At 38.5% G+C, this 25,938-nt stretch overlaps 1 protein-coding gene across 2 annotated transcripts; it reads right to left on the reverse strand.

Moving 5' to 3' along the window:
- Positions 1-6,203: 6,203 nt before the first annotated feature.
- Positions 6,204-24,486, reverse strand: ptbp2b (polypyrimidine tract binding protein 2b). 2 transcript variants are annotated; one of them, XM_067453949.1, is made up of 15 exons: positions 24,361-24,486; positions 23,721-23,751; positions 23,449-23,509; positions 19,647-19,819; positions 19,328-19,471; positions 19,050-19,211; positions 18,822-18,932; positions 18,299-18,497; positions 17,900-17,959; positions 17,122-17,237; positions 12,166-12,199; positions 11,517-11,609; positions 11,211-11,427; positions 7,606-7,683; positions 6,204-7,525 (listed from the first exon to the last, which is right to left on the reverse strand). In XM_067453949.1, the coding sequence occupies exons 1-15, from the start codon at positions 24,366-24,368 to the stop codon at positions 7,396-7,398; spliced, it is 1,617 nt and encodes a 538-aa protein (XP_067310050.1). In that variant the 5' UTR covers positions 24,369-24,486; the 3' UTR covers positions 6,204-7,395. The 2 variants fall into 2 exon arrangements, with proteins under 2 accessions (XP_067310050.1, XP_067310051.1); XM_067453950.1 differs by lacking the exon at positions 17,900-17,959.
- Positions 24,487-25,938: the final 1,452 nt, after the last annotated feature.

The raw sequence follows: 25,938 nt of genomic DNA on the forward strand, positions 1-25,938 counted from the left end.
ACGTGGCAATAAAAAAATATACGAAAAACCTTGATTATTCTGGTTAGTCACATTGTACTGCTATTATTTTGAACAATACTGTACCTCGTGAACAGGGATGTTTGGAGGAAGAAATATTTACACGGAAGTTCATTTAGACCCTGGGTCCTGCGGTCAAAACACACCGAGTACCACCCCGAAGTTCATAGTTCCTGGGGAAAGTTCCTGCGGTGGAAATGCGGCTTATGTTAAGAATTTTCAGTAAACTATCCAAAAAAAACACTAGGCTAGTATATTTGTTCAGTTGAGTATTTAAAATATCCTAAATGGTTTCAATACTTTGTAAATCGTGAGAAAATTGCTATTTTAACCAATGTTGTGATGTGTGAGGGAGACAACCAGTTTTATTTTACAGAAGCAGTTTACTCTGACTGCAGTGTGCAACAAGTTTAAAAGCAGCCCGCAGAGCAAGCGTCATTTTCAACACACTTAAATGTATCTAATATGATAAACAGAGCTGCAGTTACCTCATACTCATGACCGGAAAAGCAGAAATGGCGCCGGCGACTGTGTCATATTAAAAGTCCTGCTGCTCGCAAGGCGTGTGTTCTGTTTATCTTATTAACAATCGCTCCAGAAACCTTGCTCAGCTTCCACAACACTCTGTCCTGCTCTGCTCCGTACTACGGTATTAACGTAGAAGCGTTAACAATCGCATCCATGAACATGATTTCTGCCTGAGTCCTATCCCGATTCTTTCCCACCGGCTGTGAGGTGAAGACCACATGTCCCACGATTCCGAGCTCAAACTCGCCGTCATCAAACTATGCCTTTGTTTTGAATAGGCGATTTCTAGCGGACACCTTTAATGCACCTTTAAAAATGAATGCAAGAAAGCCATCATGCCATTTGCATATAGATAAAAGCCCATTTGATTTGTGATATCACTACCTCATTCCAGGATCTAGGTCTAGGAGATTTAACTTTAGTTTCTGACTAAACGTCCTGTAGCCGACACATTTTCCCCGCTCCTTTTTTTTACAGTAAGCGTGGGTAAAAATATGTCACTTTGAAGGCCGACGTTCACATTTCTGCTGAGCCCCTGAGCTAAGATGTGAATCTCCTGTAGGTGATGCCGTGTTCCCTACTTGCTGACAGAGCTGTTCTGTCATAAATAAACTGTGCTTCTGCCATGATCCGTTGACATGTAGAACATCAGCGTTCACCTCAACGTCTAAATGATAGGCTGCACTGCTGCACAACAACATGCTAACAACAGCTAATCCAAAGAGTTCACCCAAAGAGGTATGTCATCATTTACCGCATGTGGCATGCCGTTACAAACTTTTGTGACTTTTTTTCTTCTGTCAAAAACAAAGTTGTTGTTTTTTTTTAAATGATTGCTTTTATTCAATGCAATTGTAATAAATGCGATCGGAATTGCTTTCGTAAAAGTAGTCTAGTAATCATGTGGTGGATGATTACTGGCGTACAGCGGGGTAATGATATCAAAGTAAAGAGGTTAGGGGAACGTTAGAATAACATTAGAGCAACGTTAAAATAATGTTAGGAGAATGTTAAAGTAACTTTAGAATAACATTCAGCAAACCAAAATCTAACATGCTATTTCTGTTAAGAAAACTTTCCTGGATAACCAAAAACAAACCTTCAAAAAGGATAGTTCTGGGAACCAAAAATTGTTAGCTGGTAAGAATGGAGTGAAAATTGTACCACTTCTATTCATATTTTTTTTTCCTTTAGACTATTTTTTTTAAAACCGATAACGTGATTCAAAAATATTTTAGAAGAATCAGACTAAATTTGCCATAAAAATTAGCACATGAGTGCTAATCAATAAATAATGGCTAACTGCCAATCATAACACGGCCTTTAGCTGAAAAAATCATAACACCTGCTAACACTGTGGTACGCTGGGAAGGATACAAAGAGGACATTATTTAATGGATGTCACTGGAGGAGAGGCTTCACTACGTTGAATAAACTGAAAGCTCCATATACTTTCGAATTGCTCTTGCGGTACTTTAATGACATACCGATCGGCCGCTTCAATTATGAGCACTTTTTACAAGTTGACATCTCGTACTTGCGACAACATTAGGCGAACGCACCTTTACAGACACCTTAAAACGCGAAACTTCTTCACAAGTTTGTTGCAGGTGTTATAGTGTTGTGCAGGATTCGGCCCCCCTGCCAGGTTATTACCCCCTAGTATTGGTAGGAGTAGGTGTGGCGGAGGGGTTTTTTTTGGCAGGGGGTTGAAATTCAGCACAACACTGATCTCCAGCATTCGTATACATATGGAAGTCAATGGGATAAAAAGTGTAGTGTGGCCACCCCTTTAGCTGGGTAACAGCCCCAGTCTTTGTACAGTTTAATTTTATTGAAAATAGTAGCTATATATATATATATATATATATATATATATATATATATATATAATTTTATATATATATATATATATATATATATATATATATATATATATATATATATATATATATATATATATATATATATTCACAATTTGTGTTCCATTGAAGAAAGCCAAACAGGTTTCACAATGTGAGGGATTAGATAGAATGTTCCTTCTTGAGTGAACAATCAATTTAAGAGCAGGAGCTTCAAGGTTTTTTTGCATCCTGAACTTCACAGCTGGTATATGCTCCAATTCCACATTACAGGATACAAACCTTGGAGAAAGAGCGTGTTTGTTAAACTGACACATTACAGGAAGTGATTAAAGGAAAAATAGAGTAATATATGGAGACCGGTTGGAGATATATTTAATATATGGAGAACCATGGAGTCTGTTGACATTTGGGTCATAATTACGCTATGCTAATTAAATCTGCCGAGTATCAGAGAGCTGTTTAATAATTCAAACCCAGTGCAACCTCTAATACCAATGCCAATTTCCCAAAGTAAAGACAGTGGAATGATCATACTTGTCTCTCCTAAATATTTAATTTCCTTGGGAAATCATTTTGACCTACAAAGACTAAGGAAGGGCAAGACAATGACACTATTTCTGTACTTACAGTGGAGAAGCTGCTCTGAACGTGACTGGGCACGTGATATGCGTTCTGTCACAGTACATCTGAAGACTCCTATTAGCACTGCGTGAAGTCTCAATATAGCCCTCCACAATTATGCTACAATTATATCAGTTGTTGAAGGAAAACAGATCAATTGGCAAGTCAAATAATGCTTTTTGGTCTTTGAACTGACCTGCATTGGGCTATACGGCTTGTTTTCTAACAGAAGATTGTTCATGGCAGTCTTTTCTCAGAGCGGAATGAAACAGCAGTTCTTTTCTCCAGGCATGAACAGTATTAAAGGCTACGTGGAGAGTTACAGATGGCCTTGCAACAACACAATGAGCAGAGTGGGCTTAAATTGCTCAGGGGAGCTTTGACATCCAGAATATTCGCAACACAATAACAAGATCCCGAAGCTTTAGGAAAAAAGCCTGAGCCGCAGAGCAGACTGGTTAGGTTCAATTAGCACATTTGAAAGAGCACACATTTTTTTTACTTTTAACATTTAAATGAACAAAATGTTCCAATATGGTTTGGAGCAGAAGTAGCTACAGTGGTGGCAACAATATTGACACTTTTGCACTTTAACAAGTATAACTTTACAAAAAAAGAAGTCTTCAGCCTTCAGTATTATACAATTTTCACAATTTCATTTGGTTTTTGAACTAAATGAAAGCAAATGGCAGAATATGGGCTACTTAGTATGGGCTACTTCAGTTCAGTACAGCATTTTGTCTAAACCAGTGGTTATTATCCAGGGGGACGGGCATGCAAGGGATCTTAAATGTATTTTAATTAATTTAATATTATAATTATAAAACTACATCAACTAAAATCACCCAGTTTCACAAACAACTTAGATTAAGCCTTGATAATTAGACCTTGGTTCAATAAGGGCCTTAGAAGAAAAACAAAACATGTGGTGCAAAACAATAGCACTGACATATACACTCACCTAAAGGATTATTAGGAACACCATACTAATACTGAGTTTGACCCCCTTTCGCATTCAGATCTGCCTTAATTCTACGTCGCATTGATTCAACAAGGTGCTGAAAGCATTCTTTAGAAATGTTGGCCCATATTGATAGGATAGCATCTGTATAGATTTGTGGGATGCACATCCAGGGCACGAAGCTCCCGTCCCACCACATCCCAAGGATGCTCTATTGGGTTGAGATCTGGTGACTGTGGTGGCCATTTTACAGTAAACTCATTGACAAGTTCAAGAAACCAATTTCGAATGATTTGAGCTTTGTTACATGGTGCATTATCCTGCTGGAAGTAGCCATAAGAGGATGGGTACATAGTGGTCATAAAGTGATGGACATGATCAGAAAAAATGCTCAGGTAGGCCGTGGCATTTTAATGATGGCACTAAGGGGCCTAAACTGAGACCCACACAATAAACATCCCCCACACCATTACACCACCACCAGCAGCCTACATGGTGGTAACAAAGCATGATGGATCCATGTTCTCATTCTGTTTACCCAAATTCTCACTCTACCATCTGAATGTCTCAACAGAAAGTCAGACCAGGCAACATTTTTCTAGTCTTCAACTGTTCAGTTTTGGTGAGCTTGTGCCTCTTTTTCCTATTTGTAGTGGAGATGAGTGGTATCCGGTGGGGTCTTTTGCTGCTGTAGCCCATCAGCCTCAAGGTTGTTCGTGTTGTGGCTTCACAAATGCTTTGCTGCATAGCTCGATTGTAACGAGTGGTTATCAGTCAAAGTTGCTCTTCTATCAGCTTGAATCAGTCGGCCCATTCTCCTCTGACCTCTAGCATCAACAAGGCATTTTCACCCAGAGGACTGCCGCATACTGGATGTTTTTCCCTTTTCACACCATTCTTTGTAAACCCTAGAAATGGTTGTGCGTGAAAATCCAAGTAACTGAGCAGATTATTAAATACTCAGAATGGCCCGTCTGGTACCAACAACCATGCCACGTTCAAAATAGCTTAAATCACCTTTCTTTCCTATTCTGACATTCAGTTTGGAGTTTAGGAGATTGTCTTGACCAGGACCACACCCCTAAATGCATTGAAGCAACTGCCATGTGATTGGTTGATTAGATAATCGCATTAATGAGAAATTGAACAGGTGTTCCTAATAATCCTTTAGGTAAGTTGCTTTCAGTTAAAACATGCATTTTAGTCTGGGGCTGGGAACAGGGGGTATATAACTACCATTTTTATTGAAGAACATGCAGCAACTTTGGGAATCACAAAACGAATCATAGTTAATCTAATATATCAATACTCCCAGTTCCTGCTAATAGTTTGAAGACTGGCAGCTGTGTCATAATACCAGCAATAAAATGTTGCATTCATGTGAAACAGGTTTTAAGCCTTTGAGCCAAAAATGTTGAAAACCACTGGTATAAACACTTACTTTTACAGTTTTTGCTTAATGTTTTTTAAGGCGCCCTATGGCAGTTGCCTTATCACACTGTTCTACATTACAAAATATTCAGATTTCATGATGTTAACCAATCCTAGAGGCAACACCCACAACACTGAATCTCCTTCATGTTCAACTGTAGGAAAGGCATTGTACTCTTAAAGCTTTTCTTTCTATAAAAAGATGCTTAACAAAAAAGAAACACTCTCCCAGAAGGATTCTAGCACTGCATTCCGTTACGGTTTCTACCGGTTCACAAAAACGGTGTAAGCTGCAATTTTTGTACTTTGCGCCTCAGCTAAAAAAATAAAAAATGGTGCCAGATGATTGTCCTTTCTCCACCAGACAACAAATTACTTCAACACACAATCGGCCACGTTGAAAGGATGGATACTGCAAGCACTTTTTTTCTTCTGTTGAACTACATGCAAAACACGGTATCAACCTGACACCCAAACACCCTGCTCTCACGAGATTACAGGCACACTGATAAGCAGTTAAATATGCAAAGTCAAAAGTGGACAGAGATCTGGAGATAAGCATGAGAAAATAGAGAATGACAGGGGACACATGACAACAGGTAGGCAGTTACAGATTCCTGCAAATAGACGAAGATTACAGATATGTTTTACTTCCATGGTGTATTTACTTCCAAGTTATAGTGAGGCGAGCAAGTTTTTTTCAACGAGACAGAGAAAAATAGCTAAGTGAGATACAGAGGACAGTAGAGGAAGAGGAAGAGACAGCAGAGAGGCAGAGGTGAATGCAGAGCGAGAAGAGTTTATTCAGCATGCTACAGGATAAAAGCACTACACCACACCGCAGGGACCATCAAGCACAAGCTTGGTAGAAAAATGAACTTTTAATTGTGCCGCATCTATATTGGACTTTACATTCCTAAAGATGTAAAAACTCAATTCATGTAGAAAATGTACAGAACGCCCCCCCCCCTCCCTTTTCCACAACCTAAACCACAAAAAAACATCATTTTTCAGGAGAATCAGTGAATGATTCTCACACAATTACGATCACAGACAATTAAGGATCATTTATATGAGTGATGTCTGTTGGAAAGTCTCCATTGATAAAAATATTCCAGAGGTTGAATAAAACCATTTGTTCAATGCAGAAAAGTAAGACTAAAGGCACATTTACTTTGGTCCCAACAGTCCCGACATTAATGTGACATCACAACATCAAACATGGTCAATCTGACACATGCAACAGCTGAGATCCATCAGCACATGCTCTGGTTTTCTTCTAAAAATGGGTAACAGAATCCACTGAACTGAAGCAAAATTGAGTGAATATCAAAGCAGGTACTATACGTCACACAATGCTCTCCACTGTCATTGTTTTGTTTACCACAGGTTTCAATCACGAAAAGTACCTTGGGTGCCTGATCAAAGGGAAGAAAAGAAAAACTACAGCCCAAAATAAATGCACAAGATAATTTACAACTTGGAGTATATTCCATTAAAATCAATTTCTTGTGTTCAGATTCAATTTAACAGACCATAAAAAACTGAGCTTTTACCTTTGATTCAAAAAAAACCGACTAGCTTTCAAAGCTTGAAAATGTTTTTTTGTTAAATATGACATGGTGAGGACAAGACCTAAATAAACTCACTTTTAAAAACCTTCAAAACAACAACGCAAGGTGAAAGTAAAGGTAACAAATCATCACACGTAATGTGCCTAAACCTCTATAATCTGTAACGACAGGAGCAAGAAGATGACGCTATTTTGCTAAGTAAGGCACGTTTTTGTCAATCCATCCTAAAATAGAATAACAGCTGGCCAAACAAACAATAGCAGGAGCAGATACAGAGCGAGTGTTCCTTTAAGGGCCATTCTCATTTAAGTTTTTGATATGGTGCTGAGGAATGACTGGTAAAAATGAATTCGGCTCCTGGGGGCGAAAGGAAGGGTGACATAGCACCAGGGAATCTTCAGATGGTGGATTTGGAGAAGGACACTCTCAGGCGGTGACCGCGGCCCATGTCATAATTGTGAAGGTCGATAAGTGCCTGAATCGCCTCCTCCACCGTGGACATCTGCAGAAGAGCCATTTTGCGATCTCTAGAAGGAAAAACGAACGTGATGGTCAAAACGGGGACTATATAAAAACAGCTGAAAAATGGAATGCAGAAGGTTCTTACTGGAAAAACTTGAACGCTTTCACTGTACCGCCGGAGTTTGAGAAGAGCAGTCGTAAATCCTCTTCTGTCACATTGTCACTGGAGGGGAAACAAGCAGTTATTAGCATTTCCTCAGAGTAAATGGTAAAATGTTATTATGATGCATGAACCAATAAAAAAGGGGGAAAAAATTCCAAGGTAGCCACATTTTAATCTCAGACTTGAACTGAAATACACTGCAAGGGATTAATTGAAAAAGATAGTCAGCAGTTGGTCAAAGATTTATGGCGGCAGAATAATACACAACATGTATTAAAATGACAAAACCTACAGAAAAATCACCACTCCCATTCATTAGGACTGTACTGTATGCAAAGCTGCTTTAACACGCAGTTCTTCTTATGATTTTCTTGTCTGGCTATCAACAAACCAAAATCAATTTAAGATTGAACATTGGTCTGCGGAGTCTGCTCTGTATTTTCTGCTGCACAAGAGGCGTGATAAACAAGCATTATTTGAATGACTCGTACGCAATGACTTGTACGCAACTGGATAATCCTTTAACCAATCAGACCACAAGAGGCAACGACCCATCGCTTCTCTATCGGTCATCATGTTAAACCTGCCAATAGATAAGCCAGTCTGTGATTGGTTCTCGCAAAAGTATAACAGAAGCAGTAGAGATGAATGTACAGGTTTACAGACCAAGTTGCAGGCCGAAATCAAATCGCTGGCAGATCAGGCTGGGTTTACCCAGTCTACTGATTTTCAGTAATGTTATTAAATAGGGCTGTCAATTGATTAAAATATTTAATTGCGATTAATCACATTATTGTCATGAGTTAACTCACAATTAATCGCATTATTGTCATGAGTTAACTCACAATTAATTGCACATTTTTATCAGTTGTAAATGTATCTTAAATTAATGTGTTTCAAGTTTTTAATACTCTAATCAACATGGGTATGAACAAATATGCATGCTTTATGCAAATGTACGTTTATTATTAGTGAAACCATACATGTTCAATAATACAGCATGAAGTCTAGACAAGTATCAAAGGTCACAGATGTTTTTCAACGAACTTGTTCATGTCCCAAGCCTAAGCTTAAAAATTCAGAATAAGCAGTGATTTCTCTCATTTTAAGAATATAAATAAAGGGAGTTTTTACACTGGCAGTTTAATTCAGAACAGCGCACAGTTCGTATGAAAAATTGGTAATGTGAAAGCTGTCATGCGGACCAGGGAGCGCACCAGTACCACACCATACCTGGAGGAGGTCCATATTTCATGAGTAGGAATATAGTGTGGCCCCTTTAACCTGTTAAGCTGATTTCTAAATTTTGAAAAAATCCTAAGAAATGTATACTCAGACTAAAACAAATACAGTTTGTGAATCCTTTGCACTAAAAGCATAATTATGGTCTCATTTGAAAGCAGACACCTGGCAGTTTACTGTAAAGTCAAAATGATAATATTTTTTATAATAAAAAAAAGCTATAATAAGCTTCAAAGTTTTGTAAAGTTATTAGAAATTTATTTGTATGATATATCTTTATGAAAATAAAATTGAAGTGGGCCTTGGAGAAATCTAGAAATGCACTACAGCTAAAGACACAAGTCTGACCATGTTATATTTCAGATCTGAAGATGATCAGTCTAAAACTCTGCATTTTATTAAACGTTTTACAAGATCGTTTCATGTGATTTTATTTTGAGATATCGCTGAAATATCAACTGATGTTTATTGCCACATCTTCTCAGCTTTCAGTCGCTGTATTGCCTCTATTGTTTAGAGGTGCAAACTGCCCCATTCAGTTTGTCTCCCCGGCATTCACACTTCTGCGGACTGGTTATGGCTCCAATTATTATTCTTTTGTCTGCATTATAATTACTAACGATTCTCTATTCAAACTGTTCTATTCAAACCTCATTTCTAAATCAAACCTCTCACTTTACCCTCACTGAGACTCTATTGAATGCATTTCGTCCAAATAAGCATTTCAGTAGTTTTACATTTAGAAAATGTTCATAAAAATAAAGTATTTACTCAGTGGCAGGTGCATCTAGGGCAAGCTAGCATGTTAGCTTAGCATACCAGCAAAACAACAATTTATACGATTAAAATCATGTTTTATTCAAAACTTGCTTCATATCACTTTATATTTTATATGTAGAGTGTTTTATATAACAATATGTGATCTCATATAGCTTCGGGTCAAAAAATCTGACAGAAAATATACAATGCTAAAAGCTATGTGGAATAGCATTGCATTATAAATATCATCTATTATGAAACCACCCAACATGGCATAAAGAACACAGACCAACCATATATTGCCGCGATTGTGTGTTTATTGTCTTAAAACGTGTCTATCTGCATAAAATAGCCATCTGACGATCGCTAGAAAGCAGCTTTGGTCATGTCAGATACTTCCTGAATGTCACATGGTGTGTCTGTTCTTCATCTATGCATAGGGGAGTGAATTTTCAGTAGTACAGCTTTCCAGCGCCCTCCGGCTGCCAGAATGAATTGAAAACACAGCATATCACAGCCGCTCTCATAATCACACATCCGCGGATTTTGGATAAAGATTGAATAAATAATACTTCTCTGTATAGAAATTTGACTCAAACGTGTGAGAATCTATCAATATTTCTCCACATCTGCACACTTTTGAAGTAAAAGCCCTGAGGGAAGTTGTTTTGTCGAGTGTCTTCATGACGACCAAGGAGGATTTTTTTATGAATGGGAGCAAATGACGCGCAAATTACAATCAAAAGGTAGCGACGCCCAAGATCATATTCATAACTCCTGGAACATATTAACACATTACGGTCACTATAAGACTTTGAGAATAAAACAGAGGTAAAAAAATTAAACTTTAGTCTTAGATCTTTTTAATGATGTATAGTTTGTCAAGGTAATTACTTACATCTGATAGTAATTTTGAGCTAATTTAAACAAAGAGACCTTCAGTGCGTCCTCGTCCTCGTGACGGTTATCAGGTTAAGAGCTGCTCATTCCCTATTGAACTGCCGGTATTTTGTGTGTGTGCCTAACTGTGCCGCGATTCACATGAACAGTGTTAGAAACACGGACTCGGGAGCGCTCTTGTTCAGAAAAGTAACCCGTGTATTCGTTTTAGCCAACTGTAATGTATTTAGTTCAATAAAACACATGTACTGGAAGTGGTGATATTGTTAATGATTTACCTCGGACATGAGCGAGAGCGAGCTTGCAGTGCATGGCGCTCGGACTGCAGAGAATGCGCTCAGTGTAAAAATGAACTTTTCTTTCGACCTGGAGTCTCATAAAAGTTAAACAGAAAATATGGTAGCTTATGTAGGCTATAACTGCACTTGTTTTCAGAATAGTAATGAAAAGTAATGTTAATGTTAGCCCTCTTCTTTCCCTATTAATGCTTGCTGCTACATCCTTTACATCTATGGCTTCTCTCAATTTCTTCAACTACAGGCCACGGATCAAACAGAACATGCGCACTGCGTTAACCGCACTTTAATAAAATGAGTGCCGTTAAAATGAATTTGCGTTAACACGTTAATTTTGACAGCCCTATATTTAAAATATTGTTTAGGAAGACAATGTTCTCCTGTACTCACGGTATGTTAGAGAGATGAAGTGTAGCTGAAGGGGGGAAGATGTTCTGGAAGTTCTTAGACCCAGGCTTCTTGAAGCGATGCAGTGGAGAACTGGTGAAGTCTTTGGTCAGGCCCTGATCATCTAAACCCTCCCTAGGCAACTGCACCGTCTGGTGCTTGGAGAGCGTCACACGAATGATCTTTCCATACATCTTCTGCCCATTCAGATGGCTCATGGCTAGATCATGAAGACACGGAGGTACGCCATGAAATAAACACATTACGTGGTGTTAATCGCGGAGAAAAAAACCCTGTGCATCAGCTTACCTAACTGGGCTTGGTTTCCATCAGACATCTGGATTAGAGCACTGTCCTTCTTATTGTAAAGAATCTTCACGCGCTGCACATCACCGTAGACACCTTCGGTTAAGTGAGAGGCAGATGGAAGAGGGAGGGAAGGAGGGAGGAGGAGAGGAGTGAACCAGGAAGGACAAGTTAGTGCTTCAGAAGCTCCGGTTCTGACATGAAAGGTGAAGATGATGGTACAAATCTTCCAAATTATCTACACCAAAGAGTCCAAAACAGTTTTTCTAACAGACACAACATATTTTGATACGCCCTCCAAAAACAAGCTCATGTGATATGGCAAAGTTAAAATCAAAAGCTTACATGCAAAATAATCAACCATGCATTAATATAAGCTGTACATGAAGAGAGACAGATAGAGCAAGATAGAGACAGAGGCTTCGAAAGCCAAGGATAAAACATAAAAAATAAAAAAAATAACCAAAAATAACTATTTCATTTGAAATTTGGCATAATAGAACTAAAATTAAACTGGAAAACTAGGAAACTGTTGATAGAGTAGTGCCAGAATCTTAACTAGTCCTTAAATGATAAATGAAAGAGAAAAAACAACTGAAATGAAATTAACAATAGATAAACAAAAAGAGATAGATTGCTAACGATAACATACCGAAGAGGGTAAACAGACTTTGGGGCGTAACCATCTTTAGAAGGAGAGAAGAGCAAGCAGCGTAAGACAGGAAGAGAGAAGAGTCGAGGTAGAGCGGAGATGAACAGATCATCCATAACGGAGGGTGGTTTCCCGTAGAATGGTGAGGTGGTCATGGAGCATGGGTCAAGGCAGTTAATTGGGGCAAGTCGGTCCGAGGAGGAACATTTGTTTTGGTTCAGGCACAAAGCATGAATGGGTGGAGGGCGGGGAGACAGGATTGCAGGAGAGAAAGGGCCAACCAATCACAGAGGAGTCAGAAGAGGAGAGGGAAAAGGAGGGGTTGGAAGCAGCGTGGAATAAAAGGGAGAAAAAAAAAAAAAGTTGGAAGGGGGGACAAAAATAATATACAGGTCAGTACATAGGAAATGCAGGAGTTTGGTCAGAAAATGGCAGGGTTCTCTTTTTTTGTTCTTTTGCTTCCCCCGACTATGTTTAACAGTGCCAAACGTAGTCACCCGAGACCGAACGTGGGCAGGGCACATTTACTCAGGCTAACTGCAGCACAGAAACGCTGAGAGGAGGCAAAGCATGCAGAGAAAGTGGAAAGCTTTGGTATGAGGAAGCGTTAAGAAACAATAACCAAACAAAACAGCAGCCTATAGCTGTAAAGGGGCGGGGCCATGCAGCGGTTAGGCATGAAAACCACCTTGCAGAGTTATGGCATCAATAGAGAGCACGTCATGTCGAAAAACTCCACAAACCCACAAGTGTTTGGGAAAACAAAAACCATGATGGGGAAATTACTGGGACACTTCAAAAAGACAGAGAAATCATAGTGAGAGAGAGTGTGAGAGAGATGAGAGAGGCGGGTGGGGCTACCACGTTTCATACCAACTTTGAATAGCTTAGAGAGAGGCAGTGGAGCATCAGGAGAGGAAGAGAGAGATACAGCTTAGAGAGAAAAGACAGTTAGATATTACTTCCAGACAGAGCGCTTGTGAAAAGGTGAGAGAGAGAGAGAGAGAGAGAGAGAGAGAGAGAGAGAGAGAGAGAGAGAGAGAGAGAGAGAGAGAGAGAGAGAGAGAGAAAGAGAGCCAAAGAGAGCCAAAGAGAGAGAGAGCCAGAGAGAAGGGAGAGGGGGAGAGATAAAGAGAGAGGAGAGACAGTGATCAAAATTTGCACAGAGGAGAGACTGCAGAGAGACCCTCCATTTTGACGAAAACCTTACTGAGAATGCTTTCAGTATATTTCTGCAAGTATAAATGTCACAATAGAGAACAAAGAGCTACAGGTTTCAATTCATTACTACTCACTATCAATTCACTACTAACGGCAAATATACTGAAATAACATTGAACATAATATATGAAATACACTGAGGATGGAAATGAGACAGGTCAATCTGAATTCATGTCAAGACAAGTCACCTGCTCAGTGTTTATCATGTGAGACTGAATACATCATTCTGATTCTAATTCACATTAGAAAAGTGACTGAAATGACTTTGAAATCAGCTTCAAAACATCCAGCAAGAGAGCAAAGTCAACATGGGAATGCGATTACAGTGTTTTTGGGATAAAGAAAGCCCTGATTATATATTTAGCAGGGCTGGGTAGTGGCACTTATCATTTTTTCATGAGGTGCATTGTGAGACAAACACTACAGGATCACTTTAAAGGGATAGTTCACACACAAATTTAAATTGTAATATAATTAACCCACCCTCATGCCGTTTTAATTTACGCTTTTATTCACATATAAACACTGATCATTCCACATACATCAAGCTGGGATCAAGCTCAAAACCCATGAGGTGTATGTGCGCTGCTCTACGTTTATATGTGAATAAAAGACTAAATGAAAACTTGTTCATCGTATCAAGGCTGGAATTCAAGACAAGACTCTTGAAATATGAACAGATTTTAAAATAGCAGGCATCATACTATTTCCGAAATTGTAAATGGTTACAGGGAAAAAAAGGGCATTTTAGACTAAATGACTGAGGATTATATATTACTAGACTTTTAAGTTGGTCCAAAGCCGAACACACTTGCACAGAAGCATGCACCTTGTTGCTAGAAGACACATGACAAATTAAAACAATTACGTTATATACAGCTCTGGAGCATGTTCCTCCCCTGGTTTTTGACCATTCCCTCTTCTTATTATTATAATACAGTAACTACATGGCAGTGTTAACATCCTTTCAGAGATCACATTATCACTCGTTATCATTCACAAACCTTTCAATTCTGGTTGGGATGACCAAAATCTTATTTCATGATACGAGTAATTTAATATTTTAAATGTAATTTTATAATTATAATATAGATTTTTAATGTTATCTTTGTTTTTAAAAATAAGCAAAAAAATGCTAATTACAAATATGACTAAAACAATGCTTTACACTGTGTCTAAACAGTGCCTAGGTCTATTTAACAGTAGCACGTCAAGAAAGAAATTAAATAATCAAATATAAAACTGCTTAGGCCCCGATCACACAGAACGCGTTTTTGCAGCAAGAGGTGCCTTTTTTGAATGGATTTCGGTTGGCAGAGAGCGTTATGTGCGCTGCTTATGCGCCCTGGGCGCCTCGCACTTTTGAAGGAGCGCTCCGAGCGCATGAAGTTGAAAAAAAGTCAACTCTGAGCGGAAAAGCACGCAACATCATCGTGCTTATTTTCTGTTGTTCAATCGAATGAATGAAGAGGCGGGCCTTCCATTGTGTTGACCGTTACATTGATTTGACTGACAGAACAGGTGATTCGGGGGTTGCCTAGAAACATTTTCGAACCTGAAAAACGCGTTCGGTGTGATCGGGGCCTTAGTCTTCACTCTATAATTTAACTATACACTGATTCTTAATAAATATATTTTAGTTATTTAGCCAAGCATGTGGTGGTTTTCTATTCTTCGTTGTTGTTTGATGACCATTAATCACACAAATATTAGGACTGTATAAAGACTTGCACGGATCTAACTACATCAACTGTATACGTTCACTAAAGATATCCGACTGTGTTTACCTGAATACTCGCCAGGACGTGCATTTTGACATATTTTTGACCATTAAAACCCAAACAATAATCCTTGAAAGAACTGAATCACGATAACGTTGTCTAAATGGCGTGTGCGCACGCTTCAGGTCAGAGTCCGGCTCGAGCACGTCCCGCGCTGCGCTTTATTTTCTCATATTTCTGGTGCTTTCTCTGTCATGCGCGCCACGAATATATTTAACTCTTCTACTTCCAATGTTTAGTGAACGGTGGAAGCAGAGCACTGCACCCACGTCCTGACACCTGCTGTTACACATCGACGCAAATTAAGAAATACAGCTCATATTAGCACTGTCCTCCTTAAAGTACCGGTACTAATAAAATTCCATATCGTACCGTTTGTAATAGCAGGGTATCGCAATACTTGTCTAGTACTGGTATATCGTGCTACACTATTTCTATGGCATCTCTGTCAAAGCCTAATTAGCTGGTGAAGTGGATTTACTTAGAGTTAACGAAAGTTATCACAAGCATTATAACGTTTAAAGCGGATGTCATAACAAATGTCAATAGGTAAACAAGTGGTTCATTCATAAATCCGTCAGATCTTAGCGGAACACAGAGCACAACGAGCGCAGAGCTGTAAAGGGGCATGGATACATAAAGTCTATATGTCTAAAATCATGATATGTTTTGACTGTGGGGGTCCTAATGCTTAGAGATTTACACTGGTAACCCGAGGGTTGCGGGTTCGATTGTCAATAAGGAAATGTAGATGGAGGAGTGAATGAACAGATCTCTTCCACCATCAGTACCCACAAGTATTGAGCAAGGCACCTAACCCCACTACTCCAGGTGTGTGTGTGTGTGTGTGTGTGTGTGTGTGTGTGTGTGTGTGTGTGTGTGTGTGTGTGTGTGTGTGTCAACGGTTTGCAGCATGCGAATGCTCAGTACTCACTGCTTCTAATGTGTGTGCTTTAACTCGGATGGGTTAAATGCAGGACAAATTGGCAGTGAGGTGCTATAAATGTTTTTACCTGTGGTTATCATGATCTACAGATGTATGACACTATGGAAAACCAATTTTAATCAGTTATAGCTAATATTTAGATTTAACCCCCCCAAAAATGAGGTTAAAATATTTACAGATGTTAACATTTTAGCTAATAAAAAAAAATACATTTACATCTGCATCTCAAGCTAGTCAACTCAAATTACTGTCAAATGTGTATTTCAAGAAACAAAACATGATGCAACAAAAACAGGTGCTGGTGCCACCATCTGCAGAACTTGATGCTGGCACAGGTGCTACTTCTCTCAAATGTTAGACCTGAGAGAGAATATTAAATGTCTTCATCCGTGCTATGAAAAGTAACAAAAGTCTTACGGGTTTGGAATGGCATGATGGTGAGTAAATGATGAAACTTCCCATTTTATAGGTAAACTATCCCTTTAATTTTTCACATTTGTATTATTTTGGCCCATTACAGGTTACAAGAAAAGCAAATATTCTGTAATATTATGCAAGATTTGGAATGATGAGTATACTAAAACACTGAAAGCATAAATGTGTGGGGCAGCTGCTAATTATGCATTGAAAGCATCTTGGGATTAAGAACTGATATCGGATCTTTAAATTGATCAATATGTTTTCACCCAGCCCTAGTACTTCCTGGAAAAACATCTTTAAATTAAACAATCTTGAAAATGCTTATATCACCAAGAATCCCTTTTTTTTATGTTTGAATCTTGCAACACAGCAACGTTTCAAGCATGTTAACATTGCTCTAGTCCCAAATGTCATGAAGGTGATGTTGAGGCCCTTTGAACTAAAAAATGATCTTAAACAGATGAGGACTGAACATATACAACCTGAGACATACAGTGTACTGGTGACCTGATTGACACAATGAGAAGACTGTGAATAGAGAGAGTAGGGACCCTTTTGCGAGTGGGTGTTTTGTGGAGGTGTACTGACCTCATCGTTGAGGTTGCTGACCAGGAGCACTCCGCCAGGTACCGAATGTCCGGACAGTGCCACCCTCCCTGCAGCCGCCGCCGCCGCCGCCGCCGCACTCAGGGGGCTGATGGCCCCTACAGAGAGAAAGAAGAAGAGAGGAAGGACCGTGTCAGCCCACATAACCAAGAAGAGCTGACGGCTCAGCATCTCAGCCCCATCTGCCCTGTGGCCATGCATTCTAACTGTCTGCACCCAACGCACCAAGCACATCTAGTTATCCAGCCAACACCACACACCTCAGGCAAACCCACATCCCAGAGTCAATATCTGCCACTAGGCAGATCGCTATCTAAACCGATTTCACACAGACTGGTGCTCTGGAGCAATATCCGAAAAAACGAAATTGCTTTTTGGGTCCCTTCTGCTTGCTGTAGTTAGCCGCTCCATAGGCCGCACTCTGCTTTAGCTAAAGAGAACTTGTGTTTGGCAGTTTGGATTGCCAGTCTGTCTGAAATACGGGCCTCTAATTAGTGTGTGTCAATCTATTACGTCAGGCCCATAATGCAGAATAGAAGGGCTTATTGTTGCAGCTTCAGATTTATGCTTTGACAAATAGCGACACTGTTTATGAATACTGCATGTCAAGTCAGGACAAATGGTTGGGGTGGTTTTAACATGAAAGCCCTGCCAATTCTGACAGCACTGGAAAAGTCCCTGTCCTTCAGAGGGAAGAGCGCATTCAAGTAGGGTTAGAAAATCAAAAGGAAAAAAGGAAAGTAAATGGAAGCATAGGTACCTAGAGAAGATGGAAACCCTCCACCACTAGAGTAGGAAGTTACCATTCCAGAGGGAGTACCTAAGGAGAACGTGTACAGTCAAAGTCTTACGGGATCAAACACAGACTGGGGGCCGTGGAAGCGGCAAAAACGTAAAGCAACGTGTTTGAATGGCACATCAATTAGACGGGATTGCATTTCAGGCACCATTGACCCATTTTCCACAAAGAACTAGAAAACTTTCATGAATCACAATAGAGGGGAAGCATTCATTCACACCTCTACCCTGCTCTGAAACTAAAGCTATGCAGACAGGAGATGATGATGCATGTCAGAGAATGACAGGGTAGATGGGTCTTAAAGGTGTGATTGAGCAACGCTTGTGTTAGAGGCACACATGAGAGCGGTTTCTAACATACCGAGCAGGGAGGTGGAATCTTTGCTGAGAGCGGCGGCCACTGACGGGTCCACCGCTGGTTGGCCATCTCCTGCGGGCAGCTCAGGCCGGGTGTAATCCCGGCTTTTATCGTTGTTGTATTTTACGTTCAGGTTGACCAGCTTGGAGAAGTCAATGCGCAAAGTGCAGCAGGAGTTGTATATGTTCTGGCCATCCAAAGACTTTAATGAAAGAAACCGAACAAGAGAGATTGAAGATGAGTTTGTATATTCTATGACAAGGGTGAAAAAGGGTAAGAATAATTACATCCAGCGCATAATGTAGGGCCCAGGCTAAAAGTAATAAAAACGCCCCTCTACAAGTAATGACAACTGCAGTCATTTCATCACATAAATGAAAGAAAGGTACTAAACCAACATATGACTGGATCATAATTTGCCTGTGGCCATAACCATCACATTAAAAATCTCATAACAGTGCTTTGGCACATCATTACACATTTATGGAGTTTGCGGTGGTTTCAATCCTCCTCTTCGTCCACTCACCAGTTTGGCCTGCTGGGCATTTACTGGGTCACTGAACTGAAGAAGAGCCTGGAACTGATTATTTTTGGTGAATGTGATTATCTTCATGACGGTCCCAAACTTTGAGAAGATCTAAGAGAGAACAGTGCAAAGTCCTGTTAATATGGAGGCATGAATGTGTAAAAATACATTTGGCTTGTTTTTTTAACTGCAGTTTATTCCAGATGGATGCCTGCTGTGGGCAGTGACCTGTTGGAGGACGTCCAGGGTGACTGGGTAGAACATGTTGTCGATGATTATTCGCAGTACTGGGCTGGGGGCAGGTGTTAACACACTCTCACCAGCCGTGTCCGAGCTTGGAGAGCCGCCCTCCTGGACCGCCGACACCGCCTGCAGCACGGCCTGAGCTCGCTTCAGAAGCAAAGCAAGGGAACAGATTAGTACTGGAGCAATGCCAGTTACACACTTCCGTTGATGCTATATTTTACTTACGAAACGTTAAAACAAGGAGGAGTGTGTTTTCTAACCTGGTTGAGTGCACTGTCAGTCTTGAGCTCTTTGTGGTTGGAGTACTGAATGAACACTGGGACATTACGCACTTGAGGTGTAACAGCTGTGTAGTAGTTCACCATGGTAACAGCTGCTTCCTCTGTTCCCAGCTCCAAAAATGCCTAATCGTGGGAAAGTGTTAAAAATAAAAAAAACAAATGGCTAAGCAAAAACTTTGTTCATTCAATTTGCAAACAGGTTCTGACAAGCCATTTTAAGAACTAAATTGAATCTCAGAAGACTCATCTCAACAGGAGCTGGGTTTAATGCTCCTCACCACCACCACCCATCACATACCTGATTTTTGCCTTTAAGCATCAGGATATTAGTGACCTTTCCAAAGGGCAAGCCCAGGGCGATGACCTCAGTCTCAGAAACCTCATTGGGGAGTTTCCGAATATGAATGACTCTAGACGGTGGGCTATCCATGCTGTCCTCCACCCTCAGTTTCTTACTGTCACCTCCATTAGCTGTCAAATAAATCAAAAATACAGCTTTTATGTGTTTTTATCCGGTTTATATGACATTTAAAAAAGAACAATATATATTGTTTGACAATAACTTGGGAAATTATCAAAAATACACTGTTTGAGCGCATTAGATCATCTGCTGTAAGCAACAATGAATTTTTTCCATATTCTATTTGTAATTCATGAATAAGGGAAAATGTAGTTAAAAAAAAGTCACATCTGTATATGAATTAACATCCATTCACACAAGAAGTGCTCTCATATTTTGCTTGCACACTTTTTAATTGTTGGTCTATATATGCTTGTCAGGTGAATGTTATTGGCCATTTTGCAGTACCTTGCTGTTTTTCAGCATTTCACACCATAAGCATCACGTTTTAAAGAAAGCTTGTCAAGTGAAAAGTAGTTTTAGAAGTACCACATTGCATCTCACGTTCATTTTAAGATCTTGTTGTTAATTTATTTGCGCTCCATATAATTATTGTAAAAGAACGTGTAAATGCCCCATCCTGTCTAAAGGTTTTTTCATATACAAACACCCACTAAAGTAGGCTAGTAAAATAACAAAGCTCGTTCTATTCTGAGTTGAGACGTTTCCACAGATATACACTGTTCATACACAATTCACAATTGTTCATACACAATTTTATGATGTTGCACAGAGTCCTACAATGATTATATTATATTATATTATAAAATGAAAATGTATAATTCCTCAACAAACTAAAAAAAGTGTGTTAAAATTTGTGTGAATTTCTTATTTTTTAATCAAATAAAATATTAAGAATAAATTATATTTCCCAAAAATAAGAATGCTCATATTTTTTTTATTTTTGTTCTTTAGACAAAAATTAAGAATTGAAATACTTGAAAAGAATGCTCTTTAAAATCAATCATCAATAACCTTGTAACGTTATGATAACTACCAACTTGTGGGATATCCCCAAAAAGTGAAATTTTTAATGAATTTATTGGGCTGTTTAAAATGTAAAATTACAAGCTTATAAAACTTGTTGCAATAAATACTGTATCAAATACTTCAGTAGTCTTTCCCATGCACGCAGTTTACGTTGGCCCATGATTTTTATCCAAACCTACCAAGGGCCGTGTTTCCACTGTCAGGCCAAAAGCGAGCATGCTAGTGTGCCAGAGCCAATCGCACATCCACTCTCACTTCCAGAGTTTGATCATGCCTCCTCGGGCTTCCTTGGGGTCAATGGCAAGGATTTTTGGCCCTCTGAATACCATGGTCCAAAGTGGGCCAACTGGAGCTTGAGGAGTGGTTACGGACAAAGGCGAAGTTTATCAGTCAGGAGATTTAACATTTTTCAGGCTACCAGCTCAACTCAACATGTAAGATTTTTTTATTATTATTCAGCTCAAAACACTTTCAGACACCAGCGAGTTTTTGAAATAACGTCCAATTACGATCTGATGGGAATTCTGATGGAAAATACCAGAGACCACTTGAACGAATGATTATAACGATTATATTTATAATCATAAATGACTATAATCGTGTATTTATTTGGTTTTATGGTTCATCTGTCTTTTCCCTGTGGCTTTTTTGATACCGTACTTCTGCATCCGCACATTTCAGTATGAGTCATCTCTGGTTAACTCATAAAACTCACAACTCCTGTTATCTGTCCGTGAGCTCCCTCTGTTGCTCTGGCAGAAAGGATAACATTGTAGCGAGTCGGAAGAGATCTGTGGTAACAGTGGAAATGCTGCTTGATTTTGGCCATGCAGCTCAAAGTCCAAGGCTATTGGCCCTGCCCGGCATGTGGTTAGCCCTGACTCACACCAGCTCAAAAATGGAAAGGCACCCTTTGAGACCTTTCTTTCTAGCGCTAATTTCCTGTACTAGAACCTCCAGCTCCTACTTACAGAAGTTTTTATTTTTATTTTCTTCCTCCAATGTCAAATGAGCTGAATTGTTACAGCAAGTAAATTCTCATATGACTTAAATAAATTAATGATCTTACACACTTTACAATCGAATAAATGACCAGGATGTCAATGCAACATTAAAAATAAAAAATTATAAAACGATACCTTTAAAATAAAAAATAAAAATGAAGATGTTCCTTTAAAAAAAAATTTTTTGAATACAATAATTTTTCAAGAAATGCACTTAGGAACATTCTAACGAAATTAGAATTTATCTTAAGAAAATATTTTTTCTAAAATCCAACCCCAAATTTGACGTTTAAAAGACTGCATCTGGAATTGGTAACACAATTATTATTTTTATCAAGTGAGTGGTATTATTTAAAAAGGGGTTAAACATTAAAAAAAAAAAACTTTTCAGGAAACACTTTATAATAACATTGTTATACGTCACTTAAAAGTTATTAATTGATGAACTAATCATTCACAAAACCTGACTATACATTCATAAATAATAAATAAGTGATATGCTAACATTTTATTAATCTTTTGTTAATTTGGTTATAAGTCATTAATAAATTATTAGTTAATAATACATTCATAAATGATTAATAAGTGGTATGCTATACCGTATATCTGTATATATAAGTGATGAATAGTTTACACTGTGTTGAACACTATGTCAGTGAAGATAGACCGCTGTCATCTCTGACAGATATGGACTCTTTAACCGCTGTGCACATGATGTGAGCTTTAGTTAAAACTGGTTCACATTATCACTAGATCCCACAAATAGCACAAGTCTTTGCTGATGACTGAAAGGAGTTATCATAACCCACTTACAATCCCCTGACAGCAAGTCATTTATATCCCCTTGATAACACATAACTTACTCTTCTTAAAAGAGTTTTAGCGTCCTGCATGTTTGTGCTTTTGAAAACAGACAAGCTTACAACTTAATGTGTTTGTTTTATATTTGTTCATCATTTGTTTAAGATTAACCATTTTTTATTGAGATTCTAAAACAATTTTGACCAACACTTCAATGATTTATAAGTGATAAATGTATCAACGAATTACTAATCAAACATCTACTATTGATCTGTTTTGATTTAGATCATGATTTAATGCTATTATAAAGCGTTACCATTTTTCAGTTATCAACAGAAGATGAAATCTACTGATTTTTTTTACACATTTTCTGTGCTGATTTTACTAAAAATAAATATTAGTGGAATTCGGCGGAATGGATTTAGACACCTGTGACCTTATTACATAAGTATTACTGCACCACCGCATTTGAGTGTTGCTAAATGCTGCTGAAGAACTATAGCCTGGTGACTTTTGCTTTTAATTTGTTATCAGTAAACCATAACTTTTTTTTACTGTCTGTATATTTTTGTATATGTAAACATTTTATAAAAGCAATAAGCCCCATGAAGCCATGGTTTACTAATTTTAGAACAGATTAGGGGGGTTAGCTTTTCTAAAGTAGCTGTAAACCACAGCTTCTTGAAGCTTATTGCTTTAAAATGGCACTGCATTCTAGACACTTATAAGTAATAAGGATGTGTAGAACTTTGTGAATGACGGATGTCTCAAATCTGTGGCGCTTCCTGTGGTGTTTTACTATGTAGACCTAGTTTTCGGTAATACATTTTATACAAAAAAAAATCTATAATTGACAAAAAAAATCCCAGCATAATAGCTGATAATAGTTCGTATTTATCTCTTACCAGTGACTGAAGAGTTTGGACTGTTGTACAGACTGCCAGACAGCAAGTCATCTGAGCTTCTCTAGAAAGACACAGATGTACACTGCAAATTCAGTAAATCATTCAAATGATTAAAATGTAGTATTAACTCATATAACGGTTATATGTATCCATTATCACATTACAGAGTTTAATCCAAGATAATATGGGGTCTCTGCTGATTAACTCTCTCAGATATGCTTTGATAAAGCCTGTAAAATTAAGGGAAGGCGAGAAAGGCACAAAACACTTACCTTCACACCAACTGCAACATCGCTTGCAATGCTGAAGGGAGAAAACAGAAAAAAATTAAAGTTTCACTAAATCACATTCACATTGATGCCACTGGTACACTCATTTCTCAATAACACATTATTTACTATTTACAGTAGTATTGTCAGCAGTTTGTTATAATAAGCGTGTTAAATCTCACATACAAATGGATTGTGAAAAACAGCAATATTCGGTAATGAAACATTTATATTCAGCTCGCGGATGGAGCGAGTGACCGTTACATTCAAACAAAGGGAATAGGACGCGCCCGCACGCGCAACTACTGTGTTAGCCGCTGAGCTAACGTTAAACGACATAACGTTACACATCCCTGTTGTTCATATAACACGAAACACTTTATACGCTTATTTTAAATTACTCCGTATATTGTTATTTGATTTACTGTACATGCATAATATGACATCTAGTAAGCGGTAAAATATGGTTTGTGGAGCTAGCGCGCATTTGTTATTATTAGCCAATGTTGGCTGATGCATCACTGGTCTGCGTGAGCGGCCCTGTCAGAACGCGAAGATTGCGACTAACCTCGCTCCAAAATGATCTTAAAATACCTTCAAAATGGCATATTTTCCACTTAATCCGTAAACAACCCAACCTTACCCGTCCATTGCAGGAAAACGTTCTTCACGGTGTGATACTGATCGCAGGAGCAGAGGAGCTTTCGACACACGCGCGGAACTATGCAAAATGGAGGAGAGTCTGTTATTCACGGAGTCACCCGAACACACCCGAGGCACCGCCGAACCGACGAGCACTAAATGTTAGTCACAAACAAGAAAATAAAAAACAATCATTATGGGGTTTTGCAGCACAGCTAGCTGCATTATTATCATTAACTGCGTACAAGTTTAGGCCAAATATACTTAGACTTTGATATCAGTTTAAGTAGGTAAGCCTACTTAGGTTATTTTTGAGAAATGCATAAAAGGTAGCCTGAACGCAGGACCTTATTTTTAGATTAAAAGAAGTATAGTCTACAACTAATAACACACTTGAATACAATTATTTTCGTAAGGGTTAATTATTTTAACCAAATAAAGAATTCATTAAAATGTAAAACAAAACAAAAATTGTAATGTAATGTTAAAAAAGTGCATTGTTGTAAAAGCAGAACTGAGATCTGAAAATGTCTTTATACAAGACTGTAGTTTTGGTAGATTATTTTAGGCCCATATCTAAATTTACTGCTACAGTTTGTCAGGGCATCTTAATTCTACACTGAAGAAAAATGTAATTTGTACAGAACAATGCCATAGTAAACATCTATTAGTGCATGACATATTATTTAAATATTTTTTTCTTATTTTTGAAATAAGCATTTATTAAAATAATTCATTAAACATTTAGAATAGTGCCATGCTTGTTATGATGATGTTGTGCATGACTGTTGTGCATTGTGCATGATGCTGTGCACCGTCTACATGTATTGGGCATGATTTATGAACAGGCCACTTACAGTGATCTCTGATTGATCATGTGGCTTTCTAATGCACCACCTGCACAACAGTGGTGTTTATCAGAACATTTTAGGTTAAACAAGGAGATTTAAGTTTATCCCAAATTACTGGAAACATTGTCACCGTATTGTTTATGGTTGTTTTTACTGTAAAATGAACAGAATATTTTTTTCACATCTTTGAATGAAAAATGTTTTGTGAGAAAAAGGGTGTCAAAAGTGTATTTTTAGGTGTACAACAGCTTGTTGCTGGGGCAGGATCCATAAAAGAACATTGTTTTACCTTTTGTACACCTAAAAGGTGCATATTTGCTTCTTAAATTTGTACCTTTAAGTACTATGAATCTTTTTGTGGTAAAAAGGGTACAGATTCGTCCTTTTAAGGGCACTGCCCCAGCAACAAGCTGTTGCACACCCAAAGATACAATTTTGACATAAGCATGGAAAACGAAGTACTCAAAAATCAACTTGAGCAACCTTTTGTGTTTTGCTCAGCGACCCTTTAAACGATGTTGCAGATTGCCGTAAGATCATCACACTTCACTGTTCTGAGAGCCCACAGGGAAAATGCAATCATTCGCTGGACGGAGGGGGCCCAGTCGGCTTCAACTGACCACAGATGAAAAGATGTTTACTACACATTTCTGCACCAAATGTAACAGCTTGGCCTGAGCATCATTATATACCCTGTATTGATTTCCAATAGCCAGCACATGATGTGA

This window comes from Pseudorasbora parva, chromosome 9 (assembly GCF_024679245.1).
Source record: "Pseudorasbora parva isolate DD20220531a chromosome 9, ASM2467924v1, whole genome shotgun sequence".
NCBI lineage: Eukaryota > Metazoa > Chordata > Actinopteri > Cypriniformes > Gobionidae > Pseudorasbora > Pseudorasbora parva.